Genomic DNA, 14,519 nt, shown 5'->3' on the forward strand with positions numbered 1-14,519 from the left:
ACCAGTCTTGGACATTCCATTAATCATCAATCATGAACCATCAAGATCCAGATTTACAATATCATAATAAAAAGGCGTATCCACCAAATCTATCATCAATTGCGCCTCCGCCACAACAACCTTTGAGTGGAAGACCTGCAACTCCAAGAATGTTACGTAGTATAAGTGGCACACTAAAATCTAGAACAGAACTTTCTAATTCTGACAGGAGTCAGGAATTGAACAATGAAACCAAAAGTAGCAATTCCCCTCACTATGTTGTTGATACACATAACAGACAACCAGAACCAGAATCACTCAGACCAAATATTCAAGCTCCAACAGCTGTTCATGGGAGTCAACAAAAAGGACTGTTGTTGCCACCTCCATCTATTCCAAATCCAGCCAACATGAAACCAGCACCAACACCAACTGGTGTGGACCAACCACCGGCAAAACAAAAACCGGTGCCAGCACCTAAACACCCACAACCACCACCACAACAACAACCACAACAACAACAGCAACAGCAATTTCATAGAAAATCGATTGGTGATTGGAATTTCGTAAAGACCATTGGTGCTGGGTCTATGGGTAAAGTTAAATTGGCACAGCATAATGCCACACACGAAATTTGTGCCGTTAAAATCATTCCCAGAGCAGCCAAACTTTATCAAAGAGCTCATGCTAACGACCCTCCTCCACAAACGACACAGGAAGCAGCACAGAGACATAAAGAGTTTGAGAAAGAAGTTGCCAGAGACAGAAGAACTATACGTGAAGGGGCATTGGGGAGATTGTTATACCACCCTTTTATTTGCCGTTTATACGAGATGGTACCCATGACGAACCATTATTATATGTTATTTGAGTATATTGAAGGAGGGCAAATGTTAGATTATATTGTTGCTCACGGGTCATTGAAGGAACGGCACGCCAGGAAATTCGCTAGGGGTATTGCGTCAGCTTTGGATTACTGTCACCGAAACAATGTTGTTCACCGTGATTTAAAGATTGAGAATATTATGATAAACGAAAAAGGTGACATCAAGATTATTGATTTTGGGTTGTCAAACTTGTATGCTCCCAAAAACTTGTTGAAAACGTATTGTGGCTCGTTGTATTTTGCTGCACCAGAACTATTAAGTGCCAAGCCATATATTGGGCCCGAGGTTGATGTGTGGTCATTTGGGGTTGTTCTTTATGTTTTGGTTTGTGGTAAAGTACCTTTTGATGACCAGTCGGTTTCGGTTTTGCATGAAAAGATCAAGAAAGGAAATGTCGAGTATCCTGCTTTTCTTTCAAGAGAGTGTGTGTCATTGCTTGCAAGAATGTTAGTTGTTGACCCCACAAAGAGAGCATCTTTGTACGAAGTTTGTCTGCATCCATGGATGAACAAGGGTTATGATTATAAGGTGAACAATTATCTTCCCAAAAGGGAACCTTTGCGTTTACCATTAGACCCTGAAATTATCAAAACCATTGCTAATTTTGAGCTAGGTACAGCGCAGGGTGTAGCCGATGAGTTGACGAGTATTTTGACGAGTGTTGAATATCAAATGAGTTGTGAAAACTGGTACAAAATAACTGAAAGTGGGAGAGAGTATGCATCTTCCCAGAATGCACAAATATTACCTGATCCAACTGGCGGGTTCCATCCCTTGGTATCTATTTATTATTTGGTGGATGAAATGAGAAAGAGGAAAAAGGCAAAAGAAGAAGCATTAAAGGCTCAAAGACGTGCACAGGTTCCGACTATTGCTGTTCCTACACCAAAACAACAACAACAACAACAACAACAACAACCACCGCCTGATACCTCTCAGCCATTACCAGAACGCAAACCTGCACCACATGAGGAGATAACCAACTCTGCTGTGGCAACCCAGGCACAGGCAAACACGAATGCACCAAAAATCGTGGAAACCTTTTCAGAGACCCCACAAAGAACATTGGACCCGTCAAAACAATCAGTGGACGAAAAACCAAGTGCACCAGCGCCATCTATTGCTGTTCCAGAACAAGCTCACACATCATCTGTCCCATCATCATTTGTTAAGACACAAACTTCGATTGATGAAGATCAACTTTCGATTCCTGAGCAGCAAAGTCCAAGAACCTCTACTCCACAAACTTTGGATCCTGCAAAGGCAGTTGGTGGATCGTCTGGATCTGCTATATCTGCACCTAATGCTGGTACTGGTGCCGGCTTTAATTCTTTGTTGAGAAGATTGTCGTCAAAGAAATATAAGGGAGCTAGCTCTCCTAAACGTTCAACGTCTCCACTGCCAAATGTTGAAAGTCTTTCGCCACAACCAACTAAGACCGATCCAATGGTCCGCCGTGGTGTTAGTATGAAGGTGACTGCCAAAGAAAAACAAACGAATACAAGACCTACAAAGTCAGAGTTAATCAAGAAGAAGCCACAGCATGGCCGCTCTTCCTCCACGTCAAACAAAATGCAAGGATTTATTCCTGTTGAGTATTTGCCGCCATTACCAACCATTGATACCAATACCAACACAATTGTTTCAGAAAGTGCTAAACAAGAAAATTTGGCCGTGCCCTCGCTGTCACGTAACATGCATCCTACAGCTAGGGCGAAATCTGTTGGTGGTGGTCATATGCGTAAGGATTCGTATGGACGTGCACCACACGGACTGCAGAATCCATTACCGCCGCTTCCAATCTCCATGGCAACTCAGAATAGTCAAGAAGTTGTTGGGAAAGATACTAATGAGGGCTTTTTCGATGATGTTGAATTGGATGATGTGGGGTACCAACAAGTTCCTCAACTCACAGAATCAGAAATTATTGAACAGTATAATCTTTCCAAGCCTAATAGCATGCCATCTATTGAGCATTGTAAGACATTGTTTTTAAAAGGATTTTTTAGTGTTCAGACTACATCTGCCAAACCGTTACCTGTTATTAGATATAATATAATTAATGTGTTGAGTAAGTTGGGGGTTAGATTTCAAGAAGTGAAAGGTGGGTTTGTTTGTATGCACACACCATCTGTGCAACCTAACCATGGTAATGAACTTGATGAAGAGAATAAATTGTATGGCGATGCATTCAAGTCGAAATCGAGTGATTCATTTGAAGCGGTTGAAGCCGAAGGATCAAAGACACCAAGTCGCCAACCTTCATTTCAAATGCTGTCACATGCGCCAACAACCCCATCAGGTCCTAAATCTCATAGGTCAAGTAACTCAATTGGAAGCATTAGCGGTAATGTACCAAGACGTAAGTTTTCCATTGGTAATGCGTTTAATACCTACCGTAAAAAGAATGGTTCTCAAGTGATGATGCCCCCAAACACACCAGCTACGGCAAAAGTGATCCATGGGTTGTATGATGACGACGGCAAGGAGAGAAATGGTGATGAAGACGATGATGTTGGAGATGATGAGTATGGGTATGATGATTCCGCTGATTCGCTCAATGGATATGGTGGTGGTAGTGATATGTTAATTTCTTCGCGTATTGAACAACGTGCCAAACATCAACGAACTGTTAGTAGTTCGAGTCAGAAAGCTAGCAAGTCGCCCTTAAAGTTTGAAATCCATATTGTTAAAGTACCACTTGTGGGATTATATGGTGTTCAATTTAAGAAAATAATGGGGAATACATGGAACTATAAGACATTAGCTAGTCAGATTTTAAATGAAATGAATTTATAGTACATAGGGGTATTTATTTAATCTATACATTTTCGAATCGATAGTCTCTCTCTACAAGGGCCACTCTTACAGTAAAGTAGTCGTAAAATTTTGATTTTCCTAATTCTTGAGCTAGTTGATGATCATGCTGTTGTTTCCATTGTAAAATGCTTGTCTTGTCTTTCCAGTAACTAATGGTAATTCCAATTTTACTTGCGGGGTCGCGTGTTGACTCAAGTCCAAGAAATCCTGGTTGTTGTTTGGCTAAAGATACCATGAGGTCTGCCATTTGAGCGTATTCATCATTGACAACGTCCAAGTTTAATTTGGATGTGAACGACACCATATAATATGGTGGGGGAGCAGAGTTCATCATTGTTGGTGGTGAGGCAAGAAAAAAGTGATGACAAATACGGGACAATTGAAAAAAAAAAAAAAAAACTCAATCAAGAACGATAACTTCAGGTTGTTCAGTTTCTGGTGTTTGGTTACTTTCTGTTTCTGGTGTTGACTCATAATGTAATTGTCTTAACTGCATTCTTTGGTCTCTTGACAATCTCCCGGTATCTATGTTTTCCGTATTTCTCAATTTCATTCTTCGTTCAAATCTTCTTTCAGCAGCGTATTTCGATTCTTGCTCCCGTTGTCTTTCTAATTCTTCTTGACGTTGTCTTTCTTTAGCTTCTAAACGAGAACTTCTTTTACGGACTGCCAATAGATTAACCATTTGAATTTCCTTACGCTTGTTTGTCAAATATTTCCTCTTTTTCACTTCGTTGTCGAAAATTGAATCAATGATGGTACTTGATTTACCTGCTAATTTGCTATAGAGTAATTTATGGGCCAGACTCTTTTTGATTTTGCCCAAATACTCGTTAAATTCATAGATGTTCTTGTACACCAATTCAAATTTGACATCTTTAATATCAAACACCTTTGCCTCGAAAAAGTCTTGAGGTGATTCAGGAGATAATTTTCTTTTCTTGGGAATAGTTAAAGGGTAATAAGTTATTGTTCGTTTATATAATCGATTATCATCAAATAAGGAAAAATATTCAATCAGTTCATGGGCCAGAGGACGTGTGAACAATGGGTCGATTCTAATGGTTAATCCTTGTTTTTCTAACCAATCCCTAAACTTGGAATACTTTGAAATGTAATTTATTAAAATGTATAAAATTTCAAACTTATCTGTGATGTTTAGAAGATCAAATTTTGGTAAATCTTGTTCATTGTCTATTTGACCTCCAAGAGGGGTGTCATTGCCAAAATGAGAACGGAATACAAATTCAAAATCCTCCAACTCAACAAGTTTGGAGTTCTGAACAGTCGTAGTTAATGCCAATTTCAATCTATTGATAAATAAACTTGACAAATCGAACGCGTTGAAAAATCCCAACAATTCCAATTCAAATAAATCAACATCAAAAAACTCTGATTGTAGTTTCAAATATCCTCTGTAGTTGTACAACCAGTTGATAACATAAACGTATTGAGTGCTGTTTCTTAACGCAACCAATTCTGGTGTTTGAAATCCGTTTTCTTCTTGTTGATTTAATAAGAAAATTGGTGTTTGTTTAGACAATAAAGTAATTTGGTCATGGTTTCCAATAGTTAAGGAGTGTATTGGATGATTATCATCTATTGGTACTGGTGTTGATGAGTGGCTTCGAGATACCATGGTTGTTTATACTATTGATGCAAATGAAGAAAAAGTTCTAAAAACAAAGAATGTTGAAAAAAAAAAAAAAAAAAAATTGTTAGTATACGCGAATTGTGATAATTGGCCCTGGTACACGACCGGTATCATTGCCAATAGACATAGCAATTGAAAGCTTAAGCTAGTTCCTAGGAAACTGGTTGAAATAGAGATGGGAACAAAAATAAAGCTAGTCAAGGCAGTAGAATATACCTGCTGTAGTTGATCAAACAGAATGATTGCTAGGTTGACTGTCAAACTCAGATACCGGTCTTTTCTCTGCAGAGAAGAACAAAAATAACAACCATACACAATTTGCAGACAGCAATTCTAGAATTGTTCTTGTCAAAAGTCATGGTCCTTAACATCTCCAATAGATTCACCCTAATCAATAGATTATTAAAAAGAGATATATACTCTCATGATTTATTCTCTTAGCATTTTTTGTTGTTGCATTATCAAGCAACATCCCAAAAAAAAAAATAAGCCTTGTTTAGTTTCATCAAGATATGAACCGCAGTAATCACTCACTGTCTGCTAATCAAGAATTAGACGAAGGAAAGTGTCAAATAATACTACTCTACTCAACTTTGAAGTGTCAAAAAAAAAGAAAATACTAGTCATATGTCATTTACGTCATTATTATTGTCGTGACTATTTGTTAATAGTGTTTACTTAGACGATGGGTGGGAGAGAAAAAGGGGGGAGGACCAAGCACGGGGGAAGGGGGGGCGGTGGCAGAAAAAACAACAATGCGCAGCAACTTTTTAGTCGACGCGTAATAATATCAGAAGTTTTAATTGTGGTGGTGTTGAGCCCAAAACCAAACAACAACAATTTATTTGAAACAGCAATGACCTATTTTGTTTTTGTTAATTTTTAGTTTGAAGTTTATTTAAATGATAAAAGAGAGAGAGGGGTAGGACCAGGACGAAGACATAAGAGATCATAATAATGGAAAACTAGAATTGAAAGGAGGGTCTAGAACAACAACAAAATTTGATATACAATTTAGTTTATGGTCTATTGTGAAATTCCAATTATAATTGATCCAAACGTTGAGAATGACTTGTTGTTAAGATATGTAAAGAAATCAATAACGGGAAAGAATTGTAGATAGATAGAGATAAGTAATTACAATACCCTTTTCTTTTACAGTTTTAAACTATTCCGTAGTTGTCCATCCAGTTTCCCTCGACCATCCGAGTCGTATCCCTCTGTTATTGTTCCTATAGTTTAATTTTGATAATCTCGTTTGTTATCTCAAGTATGTTTGTTTGCTTGTTTGTTTGTTGTTAATGGTAAATAATATATACTGCAAAACCTTAATTATACCAATTGATCATGCATTTTCTTTTCTTTTCTTTTCTTTTCTTTTTTTGGTTTATTTTACCAATGGATTGAGTATAATAATTGTAACGGGTAGCGAATATCCACCACACCACTTTTGATACTGAAACAACAAATAGGAGGGAAACATGAAACTGAGTAAACCCAATCAAGTTGTAGTTCAATTAAATCTGAAAATCCATCGTAATCTTAACAAAGGGGACAAGAAATTTGTTGGTTACCCATTCATAGTCTATCGTTTAAACTCTGATTTTGTAGATCATATAGAACGGTGATTGACTCAAATCAAAAAAAAAAAAAAAAAAGCAACAACAAATTTTTGTTGAGGAAGTAGATTTATTGCAACAAATATCACCACAACAATATTAGACCAAGAAAGAAGTGTTGAGTTCAAGTTGTTGCTAGAAAGACTCACAACACGTTTTCCACTACAACTTATACAAGGAACTACGTTGAATATTTAAGTAGAAGAATAGTTTAAGGTTTAAATGCTTAACAACGACCATGTTGATAAGAAAGAATCACACCATTTTTCAATCCGAAACAAATATAAGAATAGGGGAAACCCAACCCACAACAATTTTATCGTTAAATCATTTCCTTATTTGATTGTTTGTTATCGCCACAAAAAGCATGAAAGGGAGGGATGAGATGATATGGTACTGTATATTGAACCAACATTTGATGAGATTGATTGTTGTTGATCTGCAAAATCTGAAAATAAGTTACAAAATTGAATTCTTATCCCAAATTCTAGTTGTGCATGGAGGAGATTGAAATGACGTTATAAAACATTCATAAGAATATTATTATTATTATGTAGTAAGAAACTTCAAAGCCTTGATGTTTCTCTTCAACAGATGATATAAGAATATGTGGAATGTAGAAACGTATATTAGGGGTTAGTCGTGTAGTTGCCGATTTGCCCTTTCAATTCTCAATTCTGGTATCCATGTTCTGTTTATTTGATAATATTGGAGTTGCCCGTTCAAAGCTTATTCAAATGTAGTGCCAAGTATATATTTATATACATTGTAGATATGGATTAACACTTTATCTGACATATACTAAACTTAAACAAGAAAAGAAGAGAAAAAAACGGAAATAGTATAGAAAGAATAGAAGCCAATAGAAGCCAATAGAATACATAATATTATTTATTATTAATGAATGAATTTGTTGGCTGTTGGCTGTTGTAAGAAATCAAGAAAACACAAAACCTAAAAAAAACAAAAAAAAAAAGAATACAACAAACAATCAAGAGAGAAAAAGAGAGAAACGACTAAATAGATAAAAAGAAAGAGAAAGACGCAGCAACAACAACCCAAAAATATCAAACTAAAAATATTTTTCTCAGTCTTTGTTCTTACTCCGCTTTTTTTTTTTTTTTTTACATTTTTGATTTTCTTTAATATATAAATTGGTTGTAATATCCTTCTTGTTACTACTATTACAAATTTTATTACTTGTTTATAACAGAATTATATCTTTCTATCAATTACATTCTTTTCCCACCACTCCCCATTTTTTAAAACAACTTATCCTCTTTCATATCCTTAACCTTCAACGCTACAAATGGTTAATAATCTCACTTCTGGTATTGCAGCCACATCGTTTAAACATAATCATCATCAACAACATCAACATCAACATCAACATCAACATCAACATCAACATCAACACCCAACATCTCCTCCACCAGCAATTTCTATAACTACCAACTCACCCAGAATACCAACTCATTCGCCTATTTCCCCTCCTTCAGCCAATAACACTCACAATAACAATAGCAGTGCCGGAAGTTCTGGTGGATTTCCATTTTCATCTACAGTGATTTCTCCTAGAAATAGTATCACATCGTTTAGTAATCCAACTAAACAACTACGGGCTAACAGTAATGATAATGGTAATGTCAATGGAAGAAGAGTGAGTAATTCCAATTATTCAATAACTTCGACTCCTACTAGTAGCAACAATCGTTATTCATTTAGTGAATATTCTAATGAACAAATTATTGATTTGATGGAAAGAGAACAAGATGCTATTGTATTAAAATTGATGAAAGAAATTGAATTTTTAAAGCAAGAAAATAAAATGTTACGACTGACTCCAACCCCTGGTGGTAATAGTGCCACTAGTAATACTTGCAGTCCCAGTAATAGTATAAGTAGTCCTTCAACACCACCAATTCGTCGATCTTCATCATTATCGTCTCGTCGATCTTCAATCACAGCTAATAATATCAATAGCACAACTTTTGGTGCTGGCATCAATGAAAGTTCAAGAACTGGTAATTGTGGTGGTAGTACTACAGCAATGTCAGCTCCTATATTTAATTATCCATTTAGAGATTGTACATCAACAATAAATTCCGGTGGTAATTTTGATGAGATTAGGAAAAAACAAAAAAGTGAAATGACATCTAGTATATATATAGCTCGGAAACCTAGTATAAATGGTAGATATGAAGAAATTATTGATGAAAATCGAAATTTAAAGAGACAATTGAAAAAATTACAAGGAGAATTGGAATTGTTGAAGAAAAAATAAATAACTTTTTTTTTTTTTTTTACTGGTTTTATATAAATGTATTTGGGGTTAGTTTTGTGTTAAGTCTTCATATACCTTTTCAATATATACATATATACATATGTATATATATATATATATTTATGCACTAGAAGAATTAGTCTTAATGTAGTTTACTTTTTTTTTTTTGATATTTTTTTTTGCAGAATTCCAATTTTGTTAATGCTTTTCTTTTTTGGTGGATTATGTTTATGATATGATATGTTCAAAAGGTCAAGATAGTGGTTGGTTTTTTTTTATTTTTTTTTTTTTTTAGGTATCGGTTTAATAGTCATTTAATAAAAACTCTTGAAATTCTTATCAAATAAACTAATCATTCTTCAATTACCAATGATTTCTTGGTTGGGTTTTTATATAATGATATTAATCCCCTCCATAATAAATGGATCGGATTTATCATTAAGACTTCAATCTAAATTCATGCCTACATCATTTTCACCTCGAAATATATTTGATACTCATAATAATCCAACTATTAATACAATAAATAATAACAAAGAAGATCAAAGTGGCAGTGGTGGTGGCAGTGGTGGTCGTGGTGGTGGATTACCACCTTCTCCAATGCAATTTCCCCCAAAATTACCATTTCCCAAATGGTTAAGTGATTTTACTGGATTACATGAATGGCCTGATTTAGATCCACCTTATATTCCATTAGATTTTATTGATTTTAATAAAATTGTCAATATTCCAATACATAAACAAGGTCAATGTCATGATACTAACATCAAAACCAAAACCAATACTAATAATAATAATAATAATAATCAATCACCATTATCAATTTTACGTACACCTAAAGCATGTTCTTTTGATTGTTTCAATTGTGTTGAAATTGATGATGTTTATACATGTCCTAAATTACTGCAAACATTTGATGATGGACCATCAATGGCAACATTAAAATTATTACAATCATTTAATCAAACGGGATTAAAAACTACATTATTTACTTTAGGAGTAAATATTGTTAGATTCCCAGAAATTTATCAACAATGTCATTTATTAGGTCATATAATGGGATCTCATACTTGGCTGCATAAATTTTTACCAAGTTTAACTAATCAAGAAATTATTAGTCAAATAGAATGGTCAATTTGGGCTATGAATGCTACTCTGAATCATTTACCAAAATGGTTTCGTCCACCTTATGGAGGTATTGATAATCGAATAAGAAGTATATTACGACAATTTGGTATGCAAGCTGTATTATGGGATTTTGATACTTTTGATTGGAAAATGCTTGGTGGTGATAGTAGTGGTGGGACTACTTCAAGTAATAATAATCGTCGTAAAGAAGAAGATGTTTTCTCTGAAGTTGAAAAATTTAAATTGATGAAAAATAATAAAGGTTTAATATTACATCATGATGCTATACAAAAAACTGTTGATGTTGGAATTATGATTCATGAAAAATTATTAAATCATGATCAATTGACTGTACCTTTATGTGTTGGTGGTATTGATTATATTAAAACTTTCCCAAAATGAATCAATACAAAAATTCTTGTATTGTATGTATGTATGTATGTAGGTAGGTAGGTGGTTACAAAGAAGAATTTAGTGTTGAAAACAAAATATAAATTTATAAGCAATGGGGGGGGTTGGTTGTGGGTGGGATGCTCTCAACAAATCCACATCACACACACACACACATGTACACACACAAAATATGAAACCATATTAGCAAATGAAATGATGATGTTCATTTGTATATATTTGGATAATCAACTTATTGGTGAACCTTTTTTTTTTTTTTTTTTTCATGTTGTTGTTTACCTATTTGAATCTTATAGTAGAAGTTTGATTAATAGTTTTTTTTTTTTGACAACCAGCAACTGCTACCATATGGCGGCATTTTTTTTTTTTACATTTTTCAGATAAAACACAATATCAGCTCCCCCCTCCCCCTCCCCCTCAGTAAGAATCTTCATATCTATACATATCTACATAATTATATATTGTTTGTGGGAAGACAATGATGATAATATTCTACAGTCAGAAACAAATTAAACAAGTAGTATGAGTAGTATTATTGTTTCCTGCATCTCCATCCACCCACCCCCATGGAGAAAGTAACTGCCGCATCAATTTACAAAATTTTGCTCTTTCTCTCTCTTTGTGATAAATTGATTTTTAGTTTGGGTGGGAGGGGGGTGGTGGTAGTGGTGGTGGGGGGTGAGAGTATTTTTTTTTTTTTTTTGCAATCATGTATGTGTGTTATGTACACACACACACAAATACACACGTGAACTCTTTGTTTTCCAACGCCCATTGATATAATTAACAACTAAATGAAACCAAAACTTAGTTGAAAACAAATAATGAAATTTGAAATTTGAAGAAAGGAAAAAAAAAACATCAGTCCATTTCCAACGAGGCTGAAAAATAAGAAGAAAAACTTAGTTATCTTTCATTTCTGATATAGTTAGTTGGGTATCAATAAGAATAACAGATTTTAGACAATAATAAAGAGCAATCGAAGTACAGCAATACTAATATAACAATAAAACTAAATAACCATTCCCATGCCCACACACACACACACACACACATATATAACCCACGTCTACCATCCACACTTTATACAAATAGAATTTATATTTCAATACATCAACAAATCATGGTATCTTTGTTAATAGTTTACTAATAATGATATTATATTATATTATAGTATATTATATTATATATATATATATATAAGATAGATAAATAAATAAATAAGTTAAGTTGTTACCTTCCAATAAAAGTTTGAAAACAAAACAAAAAAAAAAAAAACATCAATAAAGAAAGAAAGAAAGATAAGGGGGAGATAGATAGATAAATAATGGAAAGAAAAAAAAAAAAAAATAAAAAATAAAAAGGAATTGAAAATGATAACAATAACAATAACAATAAGAATAAGAATAAAAAGAAAAAAATTTAAAATATCAAACTAAACACACAACATACAATTTATTGTTTTCAACAAATAATTTTAAAGAAACCTTCCCTCTTTAATCTATTCAACAATCAAGAAAGAAAGAAAGAAAGAAAAAGAAGGGAGGAAGGTAAGGAAGGTAAGGAAGGGAGGGAGGAATGGGAAAAACACACACTTGATTATTTTTTTTGAGATTTTTTTCTGTTTTTATTTTTATTTTTACTTTTAGTAACAGTACTAGTACTAGTACTACTACTAGTACTACCAGTAGTAGATTTTTTCTTTTTATTCTTCTTTTCTGATTTTCAAGCTGATGCAGAAACAATTGGAGCAGATTCTTTCAATTCATTCAATTTAGGAGAAACCTTTTGTTTAGCATCATTAATAAATTCATCAGCTCGTTGTTTAGTTTGACTAGCAAATTGATCAACATAATCTTGAGTTTGATTTTTCAATGGAGTCAAATAATCATCATTCAATTTATTAATAGTTTTAGAAGCAGTATTATAACTAGCTTGTAAATTCTTACCAATCAAATTACCTTTTGGATCAGTTGATTGTAATTCTTTATTATAAGTAGCAACTAAATCTTGTTGAATTTCAATAGATTTATTAAATGTAAAATTCTTTAAATTGATTAAAACTTCTTGAATAGTTTCAACAACTTTATAAAATTCACCTTCACTTCTAGTTTTAACTTCAATGGCAGTATTTAAATATTTATTATTAAGATTAATCAATTTATTTTCAATTGGTGTAACATAAGTTTTACCAAATGAATTCAATGTTTGTATAGGAATTTCCAAAAAATATTTATCAAAAGTGACCAAACCAGAATTTATCAATTGATCAATAAATGATAAAACATCAAATATTGGTGATACCGAAAAAATATTGACATTAACAACATCAATCAAAGGTAAAATAAATGATTTATAAATTGAATTGACAATTTGGATTGATAATAAATATTGAGTGATATATTCAATAAATGAATAATGATAAACATGTTCAATAGTAATAGATTTGAAATGTTGTTGGGGCTTAACAGCCTGTTTAACTTTTTCAACAGCGTCAGACATGATATTTGGATTTTAAAAGTAGTTGTTATATAATGATAGTTAAATAAACTTGTAAAAAGATTGTATATGCAAAAAAAAATGCAGTAAAAGTAGATAATATAAGATGGCTTGGGGTGAGCGTGGTGGTTTTGAGGATGAAGGGTATTAAAATGCTATTAATAATAATGATAATGAATTACACTGAATAATATTGAATAATATTAAATAAAATCAATGTAAAATCAATACTGGATAAATAATCAATTAAGAATAAAATGTTGATAATTATGAAATCTGTTTTTTCTTGTTAGATAATGGGAATTTTAAAAAAAAAACAAAAAACAAAAAAAGAACACAAGCCAGGAAAGGAAGAAAGGAGGAAAGGAGAAAGGAAAAGAAAATCTAATAATGAAAATTTCAATTTAAGGAAATTATTACAATTATTTATACTTCTATCTTTTTTTTTTTTTAGCAAAGAAAAAGAAAGGCAAGAAGATTATTAAGTGAAGTAAGAAGTAAGAGGAAGAGGGAGGAAGAGGAAGAGGGGGGGGTGTATGTTGTGTATGTTGTGTGTGTAATGTGTGTAAGTGTGGATAAGGAGATTATAAAGAAAAAAAAAAAATATATATATTATGTAATAACACAAACCCAAATTAAGTGACATACACAAAAACCTATGCACACTAAATTTAAAGTGGAAAAAGAAATTTCACTAATAAGAAATTAAAAAGCAAAAAGGCAAACAGCAAAAGATCTCCAAATAAAAAAGACAAAAAAGAAAAACTTTAAACAACAACAACAATAACAATAACAACAACAATAACACAAAGGATAATGAAGATATCTCCATTTTACCATTATTGATTGTTACAACAAAGATCTATATAACGCAGGTCACTCTGTTTTTTTTTTTTGACATAAACTGAGCTAATTCTGAAAGAAAATTAGTCGATGATATTCTTTATCCCAGTCAAAAATATCATCAGTTTTCTTATAAATCCATCTAAACAAACGATAATCGTTATGTATAGTTTGTATGTGTATGTGTATGTGTGTGGTGTATTGTGTGTGTACATATATCTGTGTGTATGTTTCTATTGTTTGGCTTGTGATTTATTTTTATACTGCAATATGAATAACTCTTGGTATATATATGTAGATAGAAGCACAAGTACAAGTACAAGTACAAGTACAAGTACAGTGGTTAGACTTACTTACAAAGTAACTCAATTTTCTTTTCAAGGCTTGTGAAATCT

The 14,519-nt window shown here is 33.0% G+C and overlaps 6 protein-coding genes across 6 annotated transcripts; 3 read left to right on the plus strand and 3 right to left on the minus strand. All coding sequences in view use genetic code 12, as the record gives it.

Annotated features, from left to right (window-relative positions):
- Positions 1-32: 32 nt before the first annotated feature.
- On the plus strand, positions 33-3,665 carry CD36_25300 (protein kinase Kin1 homologue, putative; the record flags this gene model as incomplete). Its single annotated transcript, XM_002421587.1, has 1 exon — positions 33-3,665. The coding sequence occupies one exon, from the start codon at positions 33-35 to the stop codon at positions 3,663-3,665; it is 3,633 nt and encodes a 1,210-aa protein (XP_002421632.1).
- A 22-nt stretch (positions 3,666-3,687) lies between these two features.
- On the minus strand, positions 3,688-4,020 carry CD36_25310 (conserved hypothetical protein; the record flags this gene model as incomplete). Its single annotated transcript, XM_002421588.1, has 1 exon — positions 3,688-4,020. One exon carries the CDS (start codon positions 4,018-4,020, stop codon positions 3,688-3,690), a length of 333 nt encoding a protein of 110 aa, XP_002421633.1.
- A 66-nt stretch (positions 4,021-4,086) lies between these two features.
- Positions 4,087-5,325, minus strand: CD36_25320 (conserved hypothetical protein; the record flags this gene model as incomplete). The annotated part of the gene is made up of 1 exon (XM_002421589.1): positions 4,087-5,325. One exon carries the CDS (start codon positions 5,323-5,325, stop codon positions 4,087-4,089), a length of 1,239 nt encoding a protein of 412 aa, XP_002421634.1.
- A 2,943-nt stretch (positions 5,326-8,268) lies between these two features.
- CD36_25330 (conserved hypothetical protein) lies at positions 8,269-9,243 on the plus strand (the record flags this gene model as incomplete). Its single annotated transcript, XM_002421590.1, has 1 exon — positions 8,269-9,243. One exon carries the CDS (start codon positions 8,269-8,271, stop codon positions 9,241-9,243), a length of 975 nt encoding a protein of 324 aa, XP_002421635.1.
- A 369-nt stretch (positions 9,244-9,612) lies between these two features.
- Positions 9,613-10,773, plus strand: CD36_25340 (chitin deacetylase 2 precursor, putative; the record flags this gene model as incomplete). The annotated part of the gene is made up of 1 exon (XM_002421591.1): positions 9,613-10,773. The coding sequence occupies one exon, from the start codon at positions 9,613-9,615 to the stop codon at positions 10,771-10,773; it is 1,161 nt and encodes a 386-aa protein (XP_002421636.1).
- Positions 10,774-12,507: 1,734 nt separating this feature from the next.
- On the minus strand, positions 12,508-13,284 carry CD36_25350 (conserved hypothetical protein; the record flags this gene model as incomplete). The annotated part of the gene is made up of 1 exon (XM_002421592.1): positions 12,508-13,284. The coding sequence occupies one exon, from the start codon at positions 13,282-13,284 to the stop codon at positions 12,508-12,510; it is 777 nt and encodes a 258-aa protein (XP_002421637.1).
- Between the last annotated feature and the right edge of the window lie 1,235 nt (positions 13,285-14,519).

This window comes from Candida dubliniensis, chromosome R, assembly GCF_000026945.1.
Source record: "Candida dubliniensis CD36 chromosome R, complete sequence".
Classification (NCBI taxonomy): Eukaryota; Fungi; Ascomycota; class Pichiomycetes; order Serinales; family Debaryomycetaceae; genus Candida; species Candida dubliniensis.